Source organism: Syngnathus floridae, chromosome 1 (assembly GCF_059516105.1).
Source record: "Syngnathus floridae isolate MCC-2025c chromosome 1, RoL_Sflo_1.0, whole genome shotgun sequence".
In the NCBI taxonomy this organism is placed as follows: Eukaryota; Metazoa; Chordata; class Actinopteri; order Syngnathiformes; family Syngnathidae; genus Syngnathus; species Syngnathus floridae.
In genome coordinates this window covers 4,847,986-4,873,964 of record NC_142413.1, presented here as the reverse complement: position 1 = coordinate 4,873,964, position 25,979 = coordinate 4,847,986, and the positions used below count along the sequence as shown (strand labels likewise).

Genomic DNA, 25,979 nt, shown 5'->3' with positions numbered 1-25,979 from the left:
CAATATTTTAAAAAATCACAAGGTTTTAAGATGCAAAGGAAATCCATATCAATAGATTTATTTTTTACCGAATGATGCGTGAAATGAAGACGAGGGTGGAGAATTACAAATGACGTATTTCCGCTCAAAAACCGGAAGTCCCGCCTCTCAACCCGTGTCTGGACCCTCCAAAGCGGAGTCATGCAAAAAGTTAGCTGGATTATGTTTTAGCGATTACATCGTAATTACTTTATACGTTTAATTGATTTATAACTTTGTCATTATAATTACAGTGGAGCAATGGGTAAGGAAATACTTTTGGTACCCGTTCCCCATTGTGTTTGTGTCAAGTTTAGATGAGAAGCTTGTTTTCTCGCGCGAGTTAGCTGGAAATGTTTTGCCTTCCATCGATTTAACTCTATAATTTTCCCTTCTCTTTCAGATTTTAATAGAATGCAGCCATTCGTAAGTAAACATTTGATTCTGATTGATCATTTCATTCAAGTTGAACACACCCGCACTTTTCAATACAAACATCCGCCTCCTTTTTATGCGACGATGTGATTTTCCTAAAGGATCTATGAGTCAGCACGTTTCCCTTCCCCGTAAACGAAAGTGAAACTTGAACGATTAGATCAATAAAAAGAGATGAAATAAGCAAACTGTATATATTATGTTGTAACTTGTCATTTTTCTCTCTCACACAGCGAACCTATAAAAACCGAGGTGATTTTTTTTATTATTACAAAAATACTATTGGCTTTACGTAGGATAGTTGAAGTTGTCGCGATATTCCCTGCAAAATAACGGTGGCTGTTTAGTTGCCGGTCACGGCAGAATAAACATTGCTATATTACTGCTTTAATTTAGTCAAAGTTAACACTTTATTGCTAAAGCTGAGCTGATAATAAGATTGTGCCATTGTCATGTTTTAAAACATGTCTTTCTGCCTCACAGTCTCAAGTGATCCATATGATTACCAAGATGAAGTTGATGGCAGTAATCTGCTGGCCCTTGCTTCAAGGCATATGTACGATTATTTAAATTTTTACTCCTGCGAACGAGAATCGATGGCAGAGATCGACTACAGTGTAAGTCGTTGTTGTTATTATTTGTTGCTGGATCAACACGTGGATATTGACGCCTTGCTTTTCTTGTAGGATGATGAATGGTTACCAAAGCAGGAAAGAATCATAGAAAAGGCAGAAAAAAAGCGGCTGAAGAAAAAGGTATGCTTGCTTGGAAAGCGCAGTGTTAAAAACCAAAAAGGAATGCAGCTCAGAATATAGCACAAGAATGGAGTGATGACTCCAACTTTCTTGTAGTAGCAGTATCGACGATGCACTCGAAAGTACACTTATGATCATATTGTGTTATTCGCCAAAGAAACGGAAGGAAAGAAAGCGACAAGAGAAAATGGAGAAGGAAAAAGAGAACACCGTAAGTAACTGTAATTTTAACAAATTATAGCAATAATTATTTAGAATGAATGGGCCCATTACTTACGCTAATGTTCTCGGTGTGGAAGGTTACAAGTGGTTTGCAGCAGTCCACTGCGGAGGAGAATTTGGCGGTTGGCGATGAATCGCAAGACGGTGCGGACACTCGATTTGAAGTCGGAGCGGAAGCAGGCACGCTAGCTGAGGCAAGTGATGAAAGCCATTCCGAGGATGGTAGCAACAAGGTTTTAAAAGTAGTTATTTTAGTTAATTTCTTTCCTCAAGTAACTTTCTGCTATTTGGTAATCTCTTAAAATATGATTCGTTTTGATCATCAATCTTTTTTCAAAGGAACTGAGTTTCACAATATTATTTTAAAATCACATTTTGAATTTGTATTTAAAAATATATACTGTACCTTCTATACTCATTTTAACGCAAAAGTGATTGATTAATTTTTTCAAATGTATTCTTCTGAAGGAACTGGATTTGACAAGTTGTTTTGTGAGTCAAACGGCCCAAAGAATTCAACATAAATTTGGTGCCAAGTCCAAGCCTGAGAAGGGGAAAAAGAAGTCGCCCAACCAAGCACAACTCCCCAAAGAATCCCACGATGACATCAAGAAGGAGGTTGGATACTCCAATTTTTTTTCTTACAACTGTTTACTTCAGATTCTCGTGGAAAAAAAATAGAATTTTATTCTCATCAAATTATGACTGTAAAATTTCAACTGTTTTATCAACTTCTTCCCCAAACATTTATTCTCCTTAAAATTGCTTTTTTAATTTTATTGATATAAAACTGGAACATGATATACTGGCACATCACAATTTCAGATATACATGAAATGATGTCGGTTAAATTGTATAAAATTCCAAGAGTTCAGTTAGTTTTATTTTCACGCAATTGTTCAGAAACTTGCAGAGATAAAAAAAACAAAAAAAAAAAAATAATTTTGTTTCTGACCATCTTTGTCACGCTTCCCCACAGGTTTCTCCTGACAGCTCGGTGCTGACCGATCATGTTGAAAGAAGCAACCGTCTCGCAAGTGGGTTCTCACATTTTCCAACTCATTTGCGCATCATTTTTGTTGGCTATAAAGACTTTTTGAATTTCTCAAAGCTCAGGGGAATGAATGCGCTCGTGATGGACGTTATGATTTAGCGGTGGATTTTTTTACCGAAGCCATCCAGTACAATCCTACGGAAATGAGGTCGGTCCCATTACGTGGCCTACATTTTTTATTTTTTTTAAAGTCTCAAAAAAAAATAACATTAACGCAACAGAACTTTTCCTTTTAGGTTGTTTGGAAATCGAGCGTTCTGTTTGGAGAAGTTGCAGGACTATGAGAATGCCCTGGCTGACGCCGAGTTATGCCTCAAGATGTCCCCGTGCTGGATTAAAGGCCTCTTTCGCAAGGGGCGGGCTTTAGCCGGTTTAAAGGTCACTGTCCACTTTTTGATGTTTCACTACGCGTTGGGTTGTGGTGTTCATTTCGTCGAGTCATGCACACTGCTGCAGTTTTTTTTTTCCACACGGGGGAAGAGGGAAGGCAATTTATTATTATTATTAAGTTTGAGTGAAAAAATGAGGTTGGACATTGTTAGTCAAGTAATAAAATCTGGGTGTCACTAAAGCTCGCACCGTTTTATTCTCCTCACCAGAGATATGAGGAGGCGGCGCAAGCCTTCCAGGGGGTTCTCAAGCTGGATCCCTCTTGCGCTGAGGCGGCTCAGGAAATGATGCAAACGCAGATACTGCAGCTGATGGTTAGCGTACACACTGGCACGTTGACTTTGAAGGTTTTCCCACTGACGAGCCGTCGCCACCGTTCCGTTTCAGGAGTACGGCTTCACGCGGGAGCAGAGTTCAAATGCCTTAATTATACACGGGACGGTGAAGAAAGCACGCGAGGTGCTGTCTGCATTAAAGCCCCAAATCCAAGGTCCCCAAGTGCCGGCAGCTCCAGAAACCCCCATGAAGACCAGACAAGAGGATTGTCATCCGTAAGTCAATCACATGAATATTATTTGATCAGTCGGCACATGGGAAAGGACAACTTAACGTTTCCTAGTAGTATTTAGGATGTTTATGAATATTTGTTTCAACCTCATTCTCATTTTTTGTACTTATTTGCACTCTTTGGACTTATTTTGACTATTTACTTGAAACTTCAAAGATTTTTTTTTTTTGCAATTATGTTATACTCATAAATGACTTTTATTCTTGGCAATAATTCATATCCTTGGATTTTAAGACTTGTTCACAGTATTCTAATTTCATAATCTTTAACCATGTGATATTGCCAGAATTTTATTTTATATGAATAATAAATGATTGTTATATTATTAATAATATTATTTATTATATATTTTTTAAAATTGTTTCCAGATTTAATTTTTAAATTTTGTGTTAAAAAAAAAAACTATATCATCATTTCTATTATCGTTACTTGCTTTCCAGCATGTTTATTTTTTGCTGCTTGATTGCTGCGTTTTTGAGCGTGCATCTATTTCCCTCGCAGGGAACTGTTTCCAGTGTGGGTGGGCAATGTGAACTCAATGGTAACGGAAGAGCTGTTCTTCAACATGTTCAGCAAGTTAGTGTGCATGGCGCCTTTGACCCTTAGAGTCACGGCGAGCCCGTTCGTAAGTTGATGACAATGACCTCTCCCTCGACAGGGCGGGTTCAGTTCATAGCGTCAAGCTCCTGCTCAAGCAACGCTGTGGCTTCGTCAACTTTACGCAACAGGAATGCTGTGACAACGCCATTCGATTATTTCACGTAAGTGGGGAACCCCCCCCCACACACACACCTCCCCAACTTTCTGATCTTTTTGCAACTTACCTCAACGGTCTTTGGTCAGAACTTCAAACTGATGGGGAACTGGATCATTGTTCGATACCCCGACAGAATCCCCGCCTTCGGGGGCTTCTCCAAGGCGGCCCTCTGCAGTGACAATTTCCAGTAAGTGGCATTATCCACTTTACACAACTACTGTACATTCCAGACTATAAAGAAAAGACATTTTTACAGACTTTAAATACGCTTTTCAAACGATACCAAAGTAGAGTAACAACAGTAATAACACAATAAATCTGTCCTAGAAAAAAAAGTATATCTCTATGCAAAATTATGGCTGGATCTTTGTCATGTTTTGACTACGTGATTTTATTTTTGCCCCTTAAAAGAATTTGAATTTGCACCTTAATTCAAGTAGTCTCATAATATTGCAATCGAATCAATTATTGCAATTCCGTCATTTTTCGTGTTATTTGTTAAGTTAATTTCTTTGTTTTCAGTTCAGTTTTGAGGCTGACAGTAAATTTCGCAGCAACACTCGATTTTGAACATTAGAACAATGTTCATTGTGTTTCCAGGCAGAATTCAAACGGAAGCGGCGTCATGTGCTCCAACAGACAACAAAAGAAGGAAGGCCTTTTAAAAAAATGAATAATGTTCCTTCTGCTGTTTTGTTTGTTTGGTTTAGTTTTTCTTTTAAAATGTTTCCATTTGAAGTACGACGACTGTTTTTTTATTCGTTTGCTGTTTTAATAAAAATTGCATCAAGGGATTTCCTTTTTTTTTTTTAAAGTTGTTTTTAAAAAACTTTTTTTTTTATTGGATTTTGGCTCGACGTCCGTTGTGTATACCAAAACAGATATTAGTATAACAGATAGTATAACAAATATCTGAAAAAAATCTGCCTTTACATTTTTTTGCATAAATTTTGATTTAAACTCAGAAAATGAACTTTTATTGTAAAATTGTGCCTTTTCCCCTAAAATGATGCACCAATTGGTTTATTTTGGTAAAATAATGATTTTGTTTTGTGATGACCAATTAATTTCCTGTCATAATATTTTTGACTGGTGGCACAGTGTCGCACTGGTTACAATGTCCGCCTCTCAGTTCTGTGGAGAGGGTCCGATTCCTCTGTGAAGTTTGCGTGCTCTTCCCGTGCATGCGTGGGTTTCCTCCCGGTACTCTGGTTACCCCCCACATTTCAAAAACGTGCGTTTTGAACTTGTAATGAAGTCTTATCTGTCCTCGCTGTTATTTTGGGCTCGTCACTAAGTGTTTTTCCAGGGGGCGCAGTGAGTGAGTGTTGGTCCTTTTAATCTTGTGGGGGGAGTCGGTTGGTGTGGGGCGTCGTTAACACTGACAAAATGGCTGCCGATGATAGCAAGTTACGGGAGAGGAAGTTGAAATGATGTTTGGTTATTTTTGGAAAAGGTTATTTATTGCCATCTACTGTGAGACGGTGCCAAAATAATAATAATAATTGTATCATATTTTGACTATTTGCATTTTATAAATGTAAATAAATTTTGTGAGGACATAACTTTCCTGTTTGCCTTTGGAAAAAAAAAAAACAGCTGGTATCACTGATATTGGGATGTCTCAATATCGATACTTGATTCTGTATCAGAAGTGATCATGATTCAATACATAACATGTTAAAATACAGAAAAATTGTCAGGCTGTGGTTCGGAGAATTTTATTTAGTTTTTTTTTTTCTTTTTGCTGGTCTTGCATTTTGAAAAAAGACGAAAATAAAGCCTTCATTCCGGATGAGTGTCTCCCCTCCTGTCATGTCCGTTTCAATTTTTGTGCATGTGAAGCATCCACGATGAGAGACGAAAGGAGATGCTTTTATGCTGATGAGAAGCAGTTTGAGAGGAGGAGCAGGGTCTTGTGTAAAAATGGAACCCCCCCCCCCCCTTCTATCAAAGCTTCTTCCTGGAGTCTGGGGAGGGAGGGAGAGTGGGAAGGAGGATACGTCCCAGCTGTGTTTGACAGCTCTCGGGGCTGAGTTGTGTGGTCTGATGCTGAAGAAGGGGCGGAGGAGGTGGGGGCGCTCCCTCACCCGACCACCCCCCACACATGTAGACAGACAGACAGAGGGCTTGGCAAAGGGAGGTGACAGCAAGCTTTGACATGGTCCAGCCTGAACCACATGATACCCCATCTAGTGGCATGTGAAAGAATCACTGAATTAAATGATCAAACTGCCTAAAGTAATGTTACAGTGGCTTGAATTAAGTACAGCTCAGTTGTATTTCACTTTTAAGCTTAATACTTTTTAACTTTTGCGTGCATTAAGGTCTGCTATCATGTTCAGATGCAGCTGCTCACAATCCTTTTGATCGATGGAGTGTTTGGAGGCACCAAGCGCCCCAACACACACACACACACACACACACACACACACACACACACACACACACACACACACACACACACACACACACACACACACACACACACACACACACACACACACACACACACACACACACACACACACACACACACACACACACACACACACACACACATGCATACCTTACCCAGTACATAGGTGTGACTGTTTAAAAACGTCTCCGTTTTTCTTTTGTTTCAGCTGCGGGCTCCTGAAAGTCAAAAGCTCCCAAGTGGTTTAGTGCAGCACTTTATGTCTGAATGTCAATTCATGTCGAACTTGCCCGTTCTTTTCGTTTCTGCTGCTGCTGACTCATGCATTTCGACGTGATGTCATCAAACGTCGCTTTCCTTACTCAACTGCAGACAGTAGCAGGCGTTGCTAAAAGACATGGGTAAGTTTTTAATTTTACAAAATAAAACAAATTTTTATACCTGTCCAATTTGAAATGATGATTGGTTATGCCATTTTTATAAAAATTTTGAACAATGGTCTGAAATTTAAGATACATTTTTTTAGTGCCACTATGAATCACTTATTAAATGGTATGTTTTTTTTCTCTTTGAATTTACCACAATAGTGGTAACTAAACTATAAACAATATGATGTACTCATTTTTCAAATTCTCGTTATTTTGTTAAAAATATGCATATGTATATCCGTAGCGTCCGCCCCTCCCGGTCGAGCTCCACGCCCGCCCTGGCGCCATCCCTCCGGATGGGCTCCCTCCCTCCTCCCGGGCCCCCTCCCCTCCTTTTCGGCTCTGAGATGAGGAGACAAGTTCGCCCGCGGCACTCTCACACTCCTCTCCGCAGTCGCTGTCTTCCGTTTCGGACCAACGGAGGGGGACTTCGGAACAGGAGAAGCTTATTTTCTCGGTTAAGGAATAACATCTGAGCCTGGTAACTTTCGGGGCTGCTTTTGTGCGCGTTCAGGATGAACAAAGCCGAGAAGGAAAACGAGCCGAGTGAATTCAGCAGCCACGAAGAAGAGGTAAGTGGGCGTGCGCACCTGGTCGGTCCCTTTTTTGCTTTCCCCAAAACCTAACTTAAAAGCAAAGACAAAAACATTCGGTCGTGCTAAGAGTTCTCCCTGTCGATGAACAACAACAACACGACCTCCTTCGCAAAAGCGTCACTTGCAACTTGCGACGTTTTTATTTTTTTTTATTTTGCACTTGCAAAGTCAAGTAGGCACGGAAGTTGGCATTTACGGCGTGTAATATCTGCACGATGACGATACTGCCCCCCAAAGTATCTTGTAAAATTCCAAATTGAAGCCGAAACTAAATCAGGGCGAGTTGTCATTTACAGATGGATTACAAAATGCAGTTTTGGTGTAATGATACAGACCCACTAATATCTACTTACCCGCCATACGCTGATATCATCATGTATCACGATAGCCCCTTCACTGGTAAGTTATTATAATATCGTGATATCTTTTTCTCAAAGTTAATTTATAATTCTATTATTTCCAAAGACTCATGGCCCACATTACAAATTTATATTGATGCACCCTGTATTACAAAAATATCATCATGTATCACAGTATCACCCCCTCTTAATCGTGAACCGTCACAATTCCATCAATGGAAAACCAAAAACAATTCTGTCCAATCATCACAAGTTAAGTTAGTTTGACACAACCCATGTTTTTGCCCTTGACTTACACAGATATTGTAATGTATCGTGATACCGCCCTCGCTCATGATATATATATTTTTTCTGTAATTGTACTTCCATCCAAGTCATAATGATGCATGGCCCAAGTATCAGTATTCAATTTATTTTTCTTATTGAGTTCACCAATATCATCTGTGATAGCAGTTTTATTTTAATATATCAAGTATCAAACAGCCTTCCTTGCCAGTAGTAGTTAGTGCTACACTGCAGAGAGGTCTTTGTTCTCCATTGAGCTAATTGAAATTCTATTGTATCAAAACTACTATTGGCTACTTGGTATCAAGAATGATATTCGTATTGATAAAAAGTAGTGACTACATCGCTAGTGTTCAGTATTTCTGACCAAAAATCGTTGTGTGTGGGAAAGCCGACGTCTTTACAAAGTCAATGATTCGGTGATCTATAAGATTTTATGCTATCTTTACGGCTGGTATCAGTAGGTTATACGAATTGATGTTAAATCTGGACTTTCCCCACCGAAGAACGCCTCCTGGAATGGTACCAACCCCGTCTGCCTCCAAAAGACCATTAAAACCCTGCCAATAACCGTCTGGAGGCAAAGTTTAACAAGCTGCGAGGTATAACTCTCACGTGCTCTTAGCGCAATGGCTCACTGATTCACACCAGTAAAGTGCCGATGCGACGGAAGGGCGCGCTAACCAAACATGGCGTTGTCGCAGCCGAGGTATGCTTCTAATCTGGAGAGCGGAGTTTGATAAGCCAACGCTATCAGGTGCTCTGGACGCTTTCACATCGCCAGACGCTTTTAGCCAGGTGACAAGACCTTGTAAGGACCTGGAAGCTCGGCCGGACTCAACAAGTTTTCTGTATATGTTTGAACGCCGTATCACGATACCGCTTTATCGAGGAAAACTGAACACACGTATGAAGTTTGCGTACCACCGCGACATGTGTGAGGGCCTCCGTTAATGCGCTCCTTGATTGATGCTCGACCGTTCGAGACGTGAGGTTGACTTTGCGTGTAAGCGGATCTTTGCAAGCGAGACCCCGAAGAGATATGACTCGAGCGAATGTGGCGCGTCTCTTTGGGGGTGCTCTCATCGGGCGCCGTGACCTTTCTGGTACGTGGGGGAGCGCGGGGGAGGCCACCGGTGGTCCGTAGCACGATGGCCTGCTAACTATGAAAAGGGCAAACTGATACATTAACTCTGTGTGACATGAAACGTTACAGGAGGCTCCAAAAAAGAAAAATCTGATGGCCTGCTAATGAAGACAATCAAAAAGGCTCACTGCTTTTGAGCCCCCCCCCCTTCAGCTTTGCCGTCTGATAGGTTGGAGTTTATTTATACAAGCGGCGGGGGAATTGTCATCTTATCTGAGCCATTTGTCAGCTGTGCGACAAGAGCTATTTGAAAAGACAACAACAAGGCTTAGCGTCACCAGCGGCTGGCCAGTGAGTCTGACAAGAATGTCGTAAATGCCGACTTGGGCCAAACTCATTCGATAGAGCAGGGTAACGCGGGAAAAAATATGATCACGATATATCTTTTCACATCGTCCAATCTCGATTATCACAATTTAAAAATAAGAAACTAAAATACTTCATTTTTGAACTTTTTCACTTCACCCTAGTATGCAAGCTGAATTCTCGTCGTATTTGTGAGTTCACAAAAACACCAGAATCCATCTTGTCCAAAGTTAGGTTACGTTTACTTAGCATCAAAACAAATGAAGGAAAATATCAGATAATGGGGTCATACTATGGTGTTATATCTTAAGTCATGGAGGCTGCTGTCCAATTTTAACGAACTACAGCTAGCTAGCTGCCAAGTTGTTAGCATGACTCATTCAAAAATAGTTTTACTATATGACTAAAGTTATCAGTTTGAAGCTTAACTTTGTGGAATGTAATTAAATTTGGTTTGGTTTTGAAAGATAACTAAAGTTATCAGTTTGAAGGGTAACTTTTTGGAATGTAATTAAAGTTTGTTTGGTTGCCTGATGATCTTCAAATGGCCTCTTCAAAGCAAAATGGCAGACTTCCTGAGCCTTTCTCGGGCAAGAGAATTTTTTGTGGGTGACTTTTATCTCTCTTCCCCTGATTTCCTTCCATCTGCCACACCCAGCTTTTTTCCCTTAACTCGCTTTATCTTGTTCTCGTTGCCATTTCCTCCCGTGATGCTTTCTTTCCTCTAGTAAACTGCTGTCCCATTTAATTCCTTCCTAGTGTGTTCCTTCTTTCGTCTTCTTTCGATAATTGAATTTTGGGGGTCCTCAACATGGTTGAAAATGTATTTATCACAACAGCTAAAAGTTCTAAAAATAAAATGTGAAATCCAATCATTTCACACGGCATACCTGATGATCTTCGCATTAAGTGTTGAGTGTAAAAAAATTTATGAAATTGCCATAAAATGAGACCAAAGCAATACTTATTTTTATTTTTTAGTGTTTTGTCAGATTTCATGGCAATTAGAAGGGAGCATCAAATATTAGCGGATTTTAGCTAGTCTCATTCTTTGTTTACTTTTTATTAGGTGAAGATTTTTTTTCTGGGGAAGCTGCACGATTGAGATGTTTTCTAAAATAAAAAATAAAATAAACAACAAAACGCAATTATATTATGTTTTTCTGTGGAGACGTTTTCGGTTCGAAATTTTTTTAATCGATGATAATAATAATAATGCAGAAAAGTCTCTTTGTTGTACTTTTATAGGTCATGGTGAGGGCCACTGTTGTTTGGTTAAAAACGCCTGAGTGTGTCCACCTGAAAGCAACCCATGGGAGTGGACGCTCTTAAAGGTTAACCCATTGGAACATTTACAGCTCGGCAGCGCTTTAATTGTTGCTTGAAAGCAACTACTCGAGTGCACTCGACCTCGCCCTCGGCAATAAACTTTACCCAACCTCTGACCCGCGCCCCCCTCCTCACAAATCCTTTGTGAAACTCGAACCCACGACCTGTTACCAGATAAACCAAGTCATCCGATTAAGGTGGGCCTCACACCTCTGCGTCTGTTCCACTCCGATGCGACAAAATCATTAATCCTTTATTCCTTTTCTACAGGCTAATGAGAGAAGCGTTTTTTGCAAAGTGTCAAATTGTGGTAGTGGGGCGAAAATGCCAACAATAGAGTCGTGTGGTGAGTGGCCACGTCAAGGTTAGACCAGCGTCCTGCTGCATTTGGCTCGAAAGACTTCTTATCTATTAACTTGGCTACGGAACACACACATGTACATTCACGGGAGGGCGGAAGCATGGAGGGGGCAGCGCTAATAATCTCCCATCGCACCAAGGTCATGTCTCTCATTTGAGTCGCTCAAAAAAAAAAGTGGTCAATTAAAGTCAGCAAATATGTGCGGAAGTCACACGGAGTTTATAATGAGACATTCCAAGGCCAAACAAAATCTCTTTCCAGGACGCCGCTCGGGTTTCCAAGCGATTGTTCGCATGGGAGGTGATGGAAATAGAAGGAATGGGTCGTCGCCCTCCTTGGACCCTCCCTAACAAAACAATTTCGGGTCCCAATACGACTAGGCTAATTTCTTTCTTCCCAGTATGTTGTGGTGTCCTTAACAGAATGAAACATTTTATTATTCGAATTAAAGGAATTAAAATTGATTGAGCATAAAGCCTGTAGTGATCTATGAATTCAAAGTAAACATGGTGAAGCTACATTTAGCTGTTATGCTGCACACAAACGAAATAAGCTGCCAGCACAAGTCAAGTCGGCCCGAATGCACAGAAAAATTGGTTTACGACTTTTTTCTTTAAAAATAGACTTTATATAAGAGTGCCATTTTCCAGGAAGATTCTTTTTGAGTGGATGTGTGTTTAAAACTATGCCTTCATGTTACAAAAACAAATACAATAGGACTTTTTTCTCGAAGAAAATAGCTTCTAACTTATCTCCTCCGGGAAAAAAATCATCTTTATTATAAGGTTACATTTTTCATTTGTGATTCTTTTTTTTCTGCAAACATGAACCGAGTAAGGTTGTTGTTTTTTTTCCCCAGGAAGTCTTGTTTTTCCCCCTCAAAATTAGTTTTTTTTTTCCCTCCCTTAAAAAACACAATACTCATAAGAGTGATAATTCTAAAAAAACAGCACAAAAAAAGTAAAAAAATTTTACCTCAAGGGTCTTTTTGAGAGAAAAAAATTGCTTAACATGCATGTAATACGATAAAAATGAAAGGCCATTTCTTTCATTGCAAAAAAGATCATAAAAATAAGGTTACTTATTAATTTCAGAAAAAATGAAGTCTTTGTTATTATTAAATCTGCCCGCCTGTGACCATATACGGTCAACGATTCAAATGCCCCGTTTCAAAGTTGTCTTGACTCACAAGGAAGCGAAAAAAACCTCAAAAACGGTCCGAAAGCCAACAAAAGAGATTCGACCCCAAAAACGCACCTTGACATCCGGCTTTCCGCGCCTCGGCCGACCCCAAAGTCCAGTCAACAAAGAGCCGCTTGGCTTAATCTGCAGCAGATGTTTGAAGATTTTGCAGCTGAATCATTGGGAATGTGCAAACTCACCGGACGTACGGCGGAACGGTTACCACCCGCAACAGCTGACGTCAGGAAGTCTCAGGGATCAAGCGGGACGGGGCCAAGAATGGCTCGTTGTTGCCGACGGGGTCTCGCAGACAAAAGAGGTGGACATTTGAATAGCTTGGCAGTCCCGCTTTAGATGAGTGAGATACCTCAAATGTTTGTTAGCCCTCTCATAAGCTGAGCAACATATTTACTCCACTTGAGAAACAAACAGCATTTTTTTGCCATTTTCCTTAAAAAACATCTCGTAACTTTTCAACCTCATTCAGTTTTTTTCCCCTAAGAAGTTGCGACATTTTCCGCCAAACCACTTATTTATTTTAATGACTTTATTAAAGTGCCAAATTTACCCTGTCAAAACCACAACATTCTCATATTGTGAAATAATGAAAGATTCTGTTTATTCCTCTAACTAAATTCCTCCTCAAAAGTATGACAATACTGGAAAATATGATTCTAACCTTTTTTCCTTCTTCAACCTTCTCCTTCGTACGATAATAAATGACTAATGGACAAGTACAGATACCAGGTATCGGTATCAAGCCCATATCATTTTAAGGTATCGAGTACTCATAGCGACTTCCGATACCAGCAATTGATAAGACCCTGTTTAGTTTCAAACTTATGATCATATGTTAGCAAGATTTTGGCTTTTGCTCATATTTAGCTATTTTTTGTTTAAAGATCGTGTGTAGTGAGCCTATGCGTTGACGTTATTAAATCAGACTGGCAGACCCCACTCGCGGCCCCGTGGAGTCTCGCTCCGCTAAGATAAGAGCAAAGGTGACCAAGGTGATGTTTGGCGCGGTGCCTCGGTCCAGCGCAGCCCTCCCACTACTACGCCCCCTCCTCCCCGGTTGCTAAGCTCCTTTGTTTGTGTGCTGCTCTCTCTCCATTGGCATCAGTCGCGCAGATCAGGTTACATGTGGGAATGAGCTGGAGTGTTAGCTCAGCGCTTCCTTTGTCCCCTCAGCTGGGAATCTCGGCGCGTTTACGCAAAATCCAATCAAGGACCACTTGAGCAACTTTGGATACTTACTGTATCTTCACCATTGGTATTATTAGCTGTGTTATTTATACCTCACTTTCATTCGCTGGTCAAAATGTCATCACGAGAATACATTTATTTACTTTATTCTTGACAGTCTTTATGGCAGCCGTTTTTGTTTCAGCGGAAAAAAAAAAGACAACTTTAAGAGAATGAGATCAAATTTATTGTCTGGGGGAAAATATGAATTTTATTCTCTTAAGATTTCCCCATCAAAAATATAACATTATCCATCACAAGATTGTGACTTTCCCCTCCCTTAAAAAATACTTTTTTCCCCCCTAAGAATATTTTATTATTATTTTACAAAAAGGAAACTAATTGGAGTCTGTAGAGCTTTTTTTTTTTTTTTTTACAAAAAAAATTCACAGAAAAAAATACTTTGTTTTGGGAAAAATGTAATTGAGGAAAAACCCAAAATAAAAAAAATAAAATACATAAAATACAATGCAGTTTTACTATGGTACGATTTTTTTTTAAACTATGCTCATGTACAATACAAGAAATAAAGGATGAAGATATGAGAAAGTGTGTACATGAGTACACATATTTGTATCTGTCAGGAGTAACTGACCTTTTTGAAACTGAGAGCTACTGAATAATGTAAAGGTCATTTGGATACACACTTCTGAAACCACAATTGTGCATAATTTATCTTTAACAATCTTACCATGTTTTTATTTCATCTACAACTTTCCTAGAAAATCCCAACATCCCATCAGCGGTGAGCTATTTTTAGAACAGGCCCACGGGCTACTCATGTGGTCCTTGGGGAGGCGGGGGGGGGGGGGGGCAGCGACGTCCACTCGATTATTCGATTAGCCAAGTCGCTTATGACAAAACAGCTTTGAATGTTGCTCTCATCTCCCCGGCGATTCCTCCCTTTTAGATTTTCGTTTGCGCTTCCCTTCTCGGGAACGCTTCCCTTTATTTTCAGCTCGGCGCTATACATTCAAATTCCCTGCCAGCGAGCAGGAGCTCAAGTTGAAAAGTTCAAGTGTGCAAAACAAACCCGAAGAAAGTCTACGTTAACAAAGACGATGTGACGATGTGTTTGGCGTTCTCTGCAGGTCCGAACGCTCTTTGTCAGCGGGCTGCCGCTGGACATCAAGCCACGGGAGCTCTATCTTCTCTTCAGACCATTTAAGGTATGTTTGGATGTTTCCAGCGCGTGGATGAGCCAGGGCTATTCTTAGCGACTGTTCTTTCCAGCTGTCAATCGTAGCGGCCATTAATAATGATGAAATAAACGGACATGGAAAGGTCGCCCGAGCTTCAAGTCTCTGGCTTCGGAGAGTCCAGGTTCGATGGTGACTGACCGCGTTTGTAAACTTGACATTGTCTTTTTCATTGCAGGGCTATGAAGGTTCCTTGATAAAGCTGACCTCCAAACAGGTAGGCTTGGAAACAATGGAATGATGAAAATTCCAATTTTTCGCGATTTAGTGCCATCGAGTCAAATGTCTAGCCTACGCGGAAAAATTCGGGAGCAGTAGGATAAACTTTGAAAGAGTGCTAAAAGTGGCCAAAATGAACCGAAACTGGCTTCTTCAGTCCAAAATGGCAGACATCCTGTGTCTTTTCAGGTGTGGCTTCATGAGGATTTTTTTGTGGGTCTACTCATGATATAGACACGCGTCAAATTCCATGTTGCTAAGTGAAACTGGCCTTAGGTGCCCAAAAAAAAAAAGTAAAACAAAGAAAATATAAAGTATCAATGGAAACAATCACATTGACCCTAAAATGGCCGACAGGTTTACTGTGTCTGTATAGGCACGGCCTCTTGAAACTTTTTTTGTGGCTCTACTCATGGTAGACACGCTTACCAAAATTCATGTTGCAAAGTTTACCTGATTTCGAGGGCAGAACTCGATTAACTATAGTTTTGTGTTTTATGAGGAGTCAACCTACTTGGCTGCCTTGCTCCGCCCCCAGGCAATGATAAAAATGTTTTGCAATTTGGTGTCACCCTTCTGTTTAGTGGTTCGAGTTTGCTTCGCCATTGGACAAAATCTCCAGAGTGAGTACATCTTTGAAGGACATTTGGACAAGGCCAACATAGAAAGATAAAACTTATTCAGGTTGTAATACCTAGTCAAGGTTTTTAAGAGAACTCACTCGAAGCGAGTGAAATGCTCTTCTAGGAAAAGTGTCTCGGCATACTTTGCCTTGATTTGAGTTATTTCATCTGGGTTACATTTGATTTTTTTTTTGCTGCAGTCTTATAAGAAAAGACGGCTCGGATGAAACACTCTGCATATCCATGCTGCCGATGGGGAGTCATTTCCTTATAAAGCAAGAGGCCCATCTCAGGCCCTTTCTATTTATATGTTCCTGTTTTGCTTTTTCCCCTCTCTCACTCTGTCTCTCTCTCTCTCTCTCTGTGTCTCGCCCTCCCTTGTTCAGAATTCCCATAACCCCTGTTTTTCCAGATCACTTCCAACAGATCAACCCCACGGGATGTTTTCATTTCCTTCCATACCCGTCGAATAATAACAACCCAAATTGTTGTCTCTTTCCTCGTGCTCTTCTTGGCTGCTCAGCCAAGATGCAAAAATCGAATTTCAACTCTACCCTTTTTTTTGGCCACTCATTTTCATCTCGTTCCTGCCTCTCACACCGCTTCCATATTTGGGCAAATGGGGAACAAAGGGATGAGCTCTGTCTTTCCCCTCAGGTTCATAAACAGACTTGAGCACCAAAGTGAACAATATGACGAAATGGGTGGAGGGTCACACAATGTTTTGTTTTTTAAACAGCTTAGTACAATAGAGGAAATAAAAATCAACAGAGACAATCTTCAAAAGCCTCTTGCCTCATTTTTAGGAAGCACAACCAAATATGGTGAGGGTTGAATGCATCTTTTTTTTTTCTTGTATAAGGAACACGTCTCTGCCACTCAGACAGGAATGCCAAGTCAGTTTTTTTTTCCCCCCTGCCCTAAACTGTGTTTCTTTTCTCTCCAGCCGGTGGGCTTTGTCAGCTTTGACAGTCGATCGGAGGCGGAGGCTGCTAAGAATGCCTTGAATGTAAGTGTCACGCCCTTTCCGCCAGCATCCCATCACACGCAAAGTGCAGTCAAGACAAAAATCATCTGCAAACCGTGTTTACCGCTAGCAAAAGCGGGACAAGGTCAAGCCCTCATTCCAAATACAAGATATTGATCCCGGGCTTACTTGGGAGCTTGTTATTTCGCAATAGAACTAACAACCTTGATGAAAGGCTTTCCACGAGATCTTTAAAAAAAAAAAAAAGACATTTTTCTCACACATATTTAGTATCCCGCCCCAAATTTTTCCTCTTCCCAAATTTTTTGTGTAATGATTGAAATGATAAAGTGTAGTGGGATAAGCAAAGTGCCCTTTCCCCATTGCGCCTCAATGCACCTCCGGTTGTTTTTTTTTCATGATGCCAAACAAACTTGTCCGCAATTCAGTATGCAGATAGCAACCCGCAGGGAGACACACAAACAGTCTCGACAATTGTTTTCTCACAAAATGATTTCCATATTTCCCTCTCCTTTTGATGCACACCAGGCATCAAAAAGATGCCAGCCTCCCACATGAAGAGCATTCTTAGCTGTCACACCAGTGTAAAAAAAAAAGAAACAAAAAAAGTACACAAAGTAAAATAAAATGATTAAACACAATCTAAATTACAAAGGTGAGTGGCAAGATCTCTCATTAATATTTAGCGGCATTCTAAACTAGGACAACTGTAAAAAAGGTCACCGTTACTTGTAAAATACAAAAGAATCAACAACAAAAAAAATTGAACGACTCGTTGCTAAAAATCAACAAACGACCATATGGATGACATCACACAGTTCGCCGTTCACATCACGTCCCGGTTTTCACTTGCCATCCGTCGCCCCGTCACAGTAATCCACAACTGAGCCATTTATAAATCACCAAGATTGCTTTCTCGCCTGTAATTTCTACCTTGTGAGTAACACCTAACGATAAAAGATACATGAAAGCTCTCGTCGGACACCTGATCACCGAACAAGGCGTGCGAAAAATAGAAATGTCAAAGACCTCCACGAAAACTCGCGTCTCAGTTGTCTAAATTTGTTGTCGCTTCATCATTACTTGAATCGCCATCACGTTTATTTATAACCCAAGAAAAGTAGTCGGGGAAACAAAGTGTGCCTAACGTCTGTGTGCCTCAAATGTGAACTATGCCACCAACATGAAATCATAATTCACAAACAATTTTTCTGGATATCAAATTTTTTTTTTATAAAATACCTTATTTTAGAGATATTTCCATATTGAAAACAAAACACCATGTTTCTGTTTTTTTTTTATTATTAAAGGGTAAGGGGAAGTCTGGAACGAATTAATGGCAATTTCATTCATTTCAATGTGCAAATGTGATTTGAGATGGTTAGTGTTACTACAAATGTTTTTTTTTTTTTTTGTCATAGGGGGTCCGGTTTGATCCTGAGATCCCGCAGACTCTCCGGCTGGAGTTTGCTAAGGCCAACACCAAGATGGCCAAGAACAAACTGGTGGGCACCCCCAACCCCCCCTCATCCCAGCAGAGCCCCGGCCCACAGTTTATTAGCAGAGACCCGTGTGAGTACCGCAGTGGAGCTGCTCAAGTTGACAACAATTTGTTCGCCGTTTATTTTCCCCCTAGGAAATAAGAGAATGAATCCGTCCCAGAGTCACACTGTCGCCGTCGTAAAAACTTTATTAACTGTCCAGGCTTTTACAGTCACGGAGTGTGAAAATAATTGTAAATAGGATCATATAAAAGTGATTAAAAAAAAAAAATCAAGAAAAACAAAAAAGGCAAAGTCATAGTGGCCGTGACTTTTTACTTTGTGATTCATGCAGTTTTAATTTTGATTATTTTTTTTTCCCCCAAAACATTTGAATCGTCTTCTGTATTTGAGTTGCGGCTGAGCAGGTGTGTTTGGAGTACAAAAGTTCAACTTTTCTCCAGAAGCTTCCTGGATTCCGCAGCCATGCGGCAATCGCTCTTTGCTGCATTCTTGTCCGATGAGCAAACAAATGTTCTTATCTGAAAAATGTGGTGCCAGAGAACCTGTGTGTGTGTGTGTGTGTGTGTGTGTGTGGGAGGGGGGCAAATAAGGAAGCCATTACTGACACGACGACGTCATTGGAGAGACGGCCACCATTTTGTGATAAAGTCTTGTTGTGCTCGCTTGGCAATAGAAACGCTCGCTTCCTTGAGTTCCGTTGCGCGCCGTCACCTCGCTCTTTCACTCAGCAGCTCTTTTTATGGACTCCTCACAGTAATCGGACCGCCTCGCAGTATAATCACTTGGAAGCCAAGAGGCTGCTTGTCAATCAAACAAACAAGCAGTGATAGTGGAGCTAATTTTAGACTTTTTTTTTTTTTTACTACATATATTTCAGATGGTTTTGTCAGAAAATAATGCGATGCAAAATGTCTTTTCACCTTCCGGTGTGATGTTTATAGCCGTGCAGCAGCCTCACTCCACGCCTGCTTTTCTTCTTCTTTCCACAGATGAGCTCACAGTACCCGCTCTCTATCCCGGCAGCCCAGATGTGTGGGCGTCGTACCCGCTGTACCCGGCGGAGCTGTCGCCGGCTCTCGCACCGGCTTTTACTTACCCCTCCTCGCTCCACGCTCAGGTAACCACGGCGCACCTCCTCCGCTGTGAAGGAAAAACAAACGATATCAGCTTAATTTAGCTTCTTCCTTCTCCTTTTTTGAACATGATTTATTTGTCTTCTTGGCATAACATGAAATTATGTGGAAAAGTGAAACAATTATTTTGCGTTTGGTTGATCTCATGTTAAAAAATAAACTTCAACTTCAATTTGACTGCTAAGCCGTTTTGGACTACAGCTAACTTTAAAAAAAAAAAAAAAAAAAAAAAAAGGAGGAGTCTATTTAAAGAAGGTGTTTAGTTTTTCTTAATCTGAACCAATAATATTGTATTTTATGATTTCATGCCCCACACTGACATACTTACAAAGAGTCGTCCACTTGAGGGAGACGCCTTGATAGGTGCTGCTGTTTTGGTTAGCAACACAGTTGAAATGGTAGTTTTTATTAGTTACTTCCTGATGAAGGGAAAGGGAAGCGGCAACTGGCAACTAATTGGGGCACGACATCTACAGTTTTCATCATTTTAGCTACTTTGTTAGACCCCCCCCACCTTTTTTTTTTTACCCCCGCCAGCCTTTTATCCCGTTTATCAAGCGCTGCTAATCTACAACGCTCCAGCGCGACTTCCCAATAGAGTTCATTATTGATCCCTGGCAATTTCTTCCCATAAAGCCGTTGGGTCGGCACGCCTTCTGCCTGGTCTTTCTCAGCTAAAGCCGCATCAAGCGTATTTTTAGCACCAAAAGGCCCTCGCTATTTATTCCGTGGGCCCTTTTATCTTTGCTCGCATTTCCATACGTGTGATTCGGCGGCGGCGTCACTAGATGATGACAGCTGGAGAAATGCATTTGAACGTGCTAACGTCTCAGATGCTTCAATGTTTCCTATTGTCTCTCTTTTTGTTTTTTTAAGATCCGCTGGCTCCCACCTGCAGATGGAACTCCTCAGGGATGGAAGTCGAGGCAGTTCTGCTGAAGTATGTGTGAGTAGTGCGCATGTGGACTAAAGGCACGGTCAGCTCGGCGCTGATGAATCATTTTAGAATTGATTAACCTATTGACGATTCCATTGAATACTCATGTATTAAGGCTTGATTACATGCTGCTGTTTTGGCTAGCAACAGAGCGTATTGAAATTTACTTGCACCGATTACTTGCACGTGCAGGACACAATTTAGTGGTTCGTTTGCAGGTGCAAACCCAAAAACCACCTATTGGGTGGTGTGTCCGTGTCAGTCGACAGATGTATGTGTATTTTTTGCACAAGGCAGCAGTCGCGCTGTCACCAGAGCTCTCCTGCTCTGAAAGACAGGAAGAAACATGTTCTCCAGACCCCTTAGGGGGGGACGTGTGAGTGAGTGAGTGAGCGAGCGTGTGGCTGGGTGAGGCTTACCCCGAGTCTAACATTTACTGAGCCCAGCAGAAAACACAAGTTTGGAACAGTCTCACTTGAATTCAGGTTGGTTAGCAAAGTTAGCATCTCTGCAAGCTATTTGTTGAATTGTGTATTCAATAGTTGCTCTTGAAAAACAAATATTTACCACGTTAGCAGCTCTGCATTTCTGATCTTTTTGTTTTTATTTATATGGCATCGGTTTAAATATTTGATTGTTTAAAATCAACATTCTTAGCAACCGTTTTTTTTTGCACGTCACTCTGAATATGAATAATCTTATAAAAAAATCTTTAGGATTTCTATAATTAACAATTTAATTAAATAAAACAAATAATTCAAAAACACTCAAAGTGATCAATAGATTCCTTGTTACACCTCCCTGATCAAAGTGAATTGGAGATCAAAATTGACTGGAGTGAAGTGGCCACCCTTGAGCCGGCTGACAGGAACAGGAACAGGAACGGCCCCCACAGTGCGCACTGTTTGCCAAGCCGAATTGTATTTGACATGCGTGCCTCAGCGGCACGCGGGTGCCTTCAAAGACGACCTCATAGCAGACATTAATGCCTAGTCAACTGAAGGGAAAGGTAATCCGCATTTTCCGTTTGACAAAACATCACGGTAGTGGCGAGTGGTGGGGGGGTCGGGGGGTTCGTGTCGGGTAGAGCGATACACATATACTGGATGTGGTCCGGCCATTGGCCCCGAGGAGCTTTTTCGCAAATGCGGCGCTTCCTGCTCAATGTTGGACCAACTCCCATCACAGGTTCCATCTTGCCCCCCCCCCCTTCTGATAAGGAAGTGAAGCTTTGTCTCGCCCAAACACACACACATGCCTGCTGACATGTAACGCTTAAATCCAAGCGCGCTTTCCATGTGTCAGCTTTCCGCTGACAGATACTTGTCAACTGCTCTGCATTCATGAGAAACACAGCCAGGGCCTAAGGGCTTTTGTCCAGATTACAGGAGCTTCGGGTCGGGCATCCAAAGCTGCCCCCCCAACCCGCCACACAAACAACTGCGGGTCACATTCATTTTAAGAGTGAAAACAGTAAAACCCGTCACACTCATTGAAGAGGTGGCAAATCACCTCCCGTGGTCTCAAGCAGGCCTTGTTTACAGATCTCACGTCATGCGTCTGCCTGCGAATTCTTGGCTGTAACACATTAAGCTGGCAAATCGCTAAAGCGTTCCCAAATGCGCACCGACGTGTTCAATGATCAACCCAGTCTTTAACCTTGGCCGCCTCAGCCGGAACAAATAAGGACGGTCTCGGGAAAGTACGGGCGCCGCATCAGCCAAGCCGAGCGTCTGGAGAGCTCGTCGATTCTCGTAGATTCGCTCACCCTTGATTAAACGCGCGCCGTCAGGCATTAGTTAGGCCAGCCGTGTCTCTTAAATCTTCTTCTTTCCTGCCTGGCAGTGTGTCTGTGACGGGATCTCACTCTTGTTTTTAAAACTGCCAACTCCCCTTTGAGACTCACCGAAGATGTCGGTAGCACACCAGAATGTGTCTCTGTGTTGGTCTCAACACGCAAGTGTCTCTCCCGCCTGCTCGGCTGTAAACATCTGTCTGGCCGTCCTCAGGTTCCTGATGTGTGATGGTGGCCTCGGCCGACTGTGACGGGCGTCGCTGACTGCCTCCGCTCCGGTTTGACCCCCCCCCCCCGGAGGAGCGACTCTGGCTGCGGTAGCAGCGAACCGTCGGTAAGCGTATAGCTAGCGTGCGCTGATGCTAACGGACAACGACAAAAGGTGTAAAGCTCACACCTTTCCCCCCACTTCTTCTCTGCCCTCGGGCTTCCTTCACTTTAGCTTGTACTGTGGTTGCGGTGCCAGAAATTGCGAAGTCCGTCGATAGTAGAAGCTCTAAAGCCCAATGTCAGGATTTTGAGCTAACTTTTTTGGAAAACAAAATATGTCTGACTTAAAACCTTCCAGTTATATGTAAACCACAAATATGGTACAAGATCCATATCAGCATTCATAAATCAAAAATTCTTTTGAGTAATTTCTTCAAGACCAGCTTCAACAGAGCTGTTCAAGGTGAAGTTTAGCGATTAAAAACTCCAGTTTTTAGTAATTCAGCCAATAGGCCAGGTTAGTATCGGGACTCGGTACCCATTCCTAATAAAGTCCCAACTTTATAAGGAAATCGCTATGAGAAAAAAAGTTGTATTTTTTCCCTTCACAAAGTGTCATGTAAAAAAAAAAAAAAAAAATTCTGAATAATAATTTAATGAAAAGAAGTCATGTTATGAGCAAAAAAAATTCAAGACATTTTGTTAGCTGATTTTAAAATGGCAAAAACATGCTAGCCACTGTATAAGGTTTCATGCTGGCCACAGGTTTATTTCTATTTACTGCTTCGTCGTGAGGTGGTTGGGTCCGTCCTGTTGTACCTCGCCGCTTTTCACCCCCCCGCCCCCCGTGTGCTTTTATGAGAGTTCAGTCACCATAGCAACCTCACCCGCTTTTTTGTTGTTTCCCTCCCCACTCTCTTTTACTGTTTCTCGCAGGCCTCAGGGCACCCAAAACACCCGCCTCCATCACACATCGAGAACCCTCCCCTGCCCGCATTTAAAAAATGAAAAAAAAAAGAAAAAAATTACAGTTACAGACTCAAGATATCCCGGCGGCGCTCTGGCTTCATCTCGGCCAAAGGTACCCCCAGCAGCCCCCGCCCCGCCCCACTTCGTTTACAAGTATGCAAGGAGATGTGCGTTCATATGCACGGGCGTGTGGCTAAAGCGCTGCCGGATGCTGAAGATGAAGACGTTATTATATGACTAGTAGTCCATATATCATTCGTATTCATGTTAGTAGGATTATTAAGAGCATGACATTGACCCACAAAAAAAAAAAAAATCGATCAAAAAAAAATTGTTGTACTTGTTTTTTAAGAAAGAGGTATTTTTGTAACCATTTTCGAAGGGTTCATGTTGGCCTAGAGCGGAAATATGACAGCAAATGAAGAAATTATAAGTAGTGGTTATCTGATTAAAGTCGTGCTGTTGTGAGGGGAAAAAGAAGTATACTATTGTGAGAAAAAGTTCAAAGCAATGGTTGTAACATTTTGAGATTTTTTTTTTTACCTTAAGCAGAATCTAACAATCAATCTCGACGCCATGTAAATTGTGCAAACGGAAAATTAGTTGCCATGACTACCCACCACCGTTGCTTCTTCTTTGTCGCCATATTCTTCTTTTAAAGAAGACAAAGAAGTGGTTTTCATGGCAAATAACCTTTGGTTCCTTGAGTACTGATACCTTGAAATGAAGCCAGTATCAGCACAAATAATACTCACAAGTTCCTAAAAATAAAGGTGTGAATAAGAAACAAAAGTAATGTTACAAAATTTGATTACAGGGGAATTTTTTTTTTAACAAAAAACATTCTTAGTGTTAAAATAAAAAAAGCTGCTGTGACAGTTGCAAAAAATATTTCTGAGTTGTCCCACAAAGTATTTTTTTTTTTCTTGGAACTTTACAACCAATACACTTGTTTTGATTATTTTTCATGCTTATATAATGCTGAGTTTCCCCCCCACAATATTACGACTTCTTGTGACAATCGAACAAATTGTTATGATTTTTTTTTTTTTTTTTTTTAATGTGTGTTTTGCATGGCAGTCCAACTCAAATGCTAACCGGTTACCTCCATCTAGTTCAACATGAAACTTATTTGTTTGACCTCTGGAGTTAATGCCGTCGCTTTGTTTTTTGTTGCAAACCAACGTGAAGAGAGTGCGATACCAAAGCCGTCCTGTTGGCGCGCTCTTGTCGACGTGTTTCTTTTTCCGGACCGCAATACACGGCTATAATTAGCTACAGACCAAAGGCATTTCATTTTGTACACTGGAGTTGAGCGAGCTCGAATCGTGCAACTTTTCTGTCTTTGACGCCTTTCAAGTCCTCAATCGGATTTTTTTTTTCTTTCGCTAAAGGCGCTTACTTTCGTCTATTTTTAGACAGCCAAACTAGTTTTCTTTACTGAAATGTACATATTAAAAAAAGGGAGCCGAGTCTGCTGTATTAACGTCCTTCATCGCAAAAATCTTTTCTAGCGACAGTTTGACGTCCAAATTTTAAAATGTTGTTTTCGCAAAAAATCTTCCCTGTTACGTACAATCATAGCTAAGAAGGTGTATTTGGACCACACTGGAAAGAAAATGACTCGAGAAAAAAGTCGGAATGTTACCCGAAATAAGTTGCAACGTCACCCCAAAAAAATTCTAGGAAAAAAATAAAAACAAACTCATACTATTACAAGAAGGAAATCGTACTCTTCTGTGGAAAAAAGAATAAAGTCATATTTTGTGAATAGTTCTATTGTGAGAAAAAGGCTGTTGTACATTTTATTTTCCTCTTGTCATGTTTTTGTCAAAATCATCAGACCTTTTTAAAAAAAAAATTGAGATTTTTTTTCCTCGCAGCATTACAATTTAAGCTTTACATTTTTCCTGAAAATATGACTTTATTCTTTGAATGCACAATTATTTTTTTCTTTATTTCTCAGTAAATCGAGCAGTTTATTTCGTAAATATTCTGGTAACTTCATTCACATTTTGTGTGGCTCGAATACACCTTTGCGTCAGACTAGCTGATGCGTAATAATTCTTAATATGCACAATCGTATCCGATCCGAGAATTATTTTTTGCTTTTAATGCAAATTTTTTTCGCATTGTTTTTTTCTTTCCAAGTATTTATAAAGTGTGTGTGCGTGTTTTATGGGTGTTGTTTTCCCAATTATATAATTCAATGTAAGTATTATTGTATATTCCTTTGTATGTGTGCGTGTGTGTTGTATCTGACGGGTTGGAACATACTGTACTGTATGTATCATATACTGTATAAATACTACATAATTCACTGTGAAATCCTGACAAAGAAAAAAAACCGAACAAAAAGAAAACAAATGCCATTGGGGTGTTTTTCTAATATGGTACAGTACATGCTTGTTTGTGTATACGCTGTTGCTAGCTGCATATTAGGCTAGCATTGTTTGTTTCAAAACAAAACAAAAAAACGTTTTTATGAAAATGTTCAAAGAAGACATTTCCGGCCATTTGCCATTAAAGATCGACATGATCCCAA

The 25,979-nt window shown here is 40.8% G+C and overlaps 2 protein-coding genes and 2 long non-coding RNA genes across 6 annotated transcripts; 2 read left to right on the top strand and 2 right to left on the bottom strand.

The window, feature by feature from the left end:
• Window positions 1-121: 121 nt before the first annotated feature.
• Window positions 122-5,994, top strand: LOC148403509 (uncharacterized). Its single transcript, XM_088380430.1, has 17 exons — window positions 122-283; window positions 422-444; window positions 687-705; window positions 937-1,070; window positions 1,140-1,208; window positions 1,366-1,419; window positions 1,508-1,624; window positions 1,899-2,048; window positions 2,410-2,467; window positions 2,542-2,632; window positions 2,721-2,862; window positions 3,084-3,188; window positions 3,262-3,425; window positions 3,944-4,018; window positions 4,101-4,203; window positions 4,286-4,386; window positions 4,800-5,994. Exons 1-17 carry the CDS (start codon window positions 280-282, stop codon window positions 4,870-4,872), a joined length of 1,482 nt encoding a protein of 493 aa, XP_088236556.1. The 5' UTR covers window positions 122-279; the 3' UTR covers window positions 4,873-5,994.
• On the bottom strand, window positions 5,905-12,872 carry LOC148403508 (uncharacterized). Its single transcript, XR_015859489.1, has 3 exons — window positions 12,687-12,872; window positions 6,774-7,006; window positions 5,905-6,391 (listed from the first exon to the last, which is right to left on the bottom strand). It is a non-coding gene; the product is annotated as an uncharacterized LOC148403508 (long non-coding RNA).
• On the top strand, window positions 6,855-25,979 carry LOC148403506 (RNA-binding protein with multiple splicing-like). 3 transcript variants are annotated; one of them, XM_088380736.1, is made up of 11 exons: window positions 6,855-7,019; window positions 7,291-7,618; window positions 14,948-15,025; window positions 15,234-15,272; window positions 15,859-15,897; window positions 16,844-16,906; window positions 18,307-18,457; window positions 19,380-19,507; window positions 20,400-20,469; window positions 22,470-22,589; window positions 23,402-25,979. In XM_088380736.1, the coding sequence occupies exons 2-9, from the start codon at window positions 7,562-7,564 to the stop codon at window positions 20,460-20,462; spliced, it is 618 nt and encodes a 205-aa protein (XP_088236862.1). In that variant the 5' UTR covers window positions 6,855-7,019; window positions 7,291-7,561; the 3' UTR covers window positions 20,463-20,469; window positions 22,470-22,589; window positions 23,402-25,979. The 3 variants fall into 3 exon arrangements, with proteins under 3 accessions (XP_088236862.1, XP_088236799.1, XP_088236945.1); XM_088380673.1 differs by having other exon boundaries at window positions 6,856-7,019; window positions 20,400-20,463; XM_088380819.1 differs by lacking the exon at window positions 15,859-15,897 and having other exon boundaries at window positions 6,859-7,019; window positions 20,400-20,463.
• Window positions 19,026-22,524, bottom strand: LOC148403507 (uncharacterized). The gene is made up of 2 exons (XR_015859514.1): window positions 22,367-22,524; window positions 19,026-19,530 (listed from the first exon to the last, which is right to left on the bottom strand). It is a non-coding gene; the product is annotated as an uncharacterized LOC148403507 (long non-coding RNA).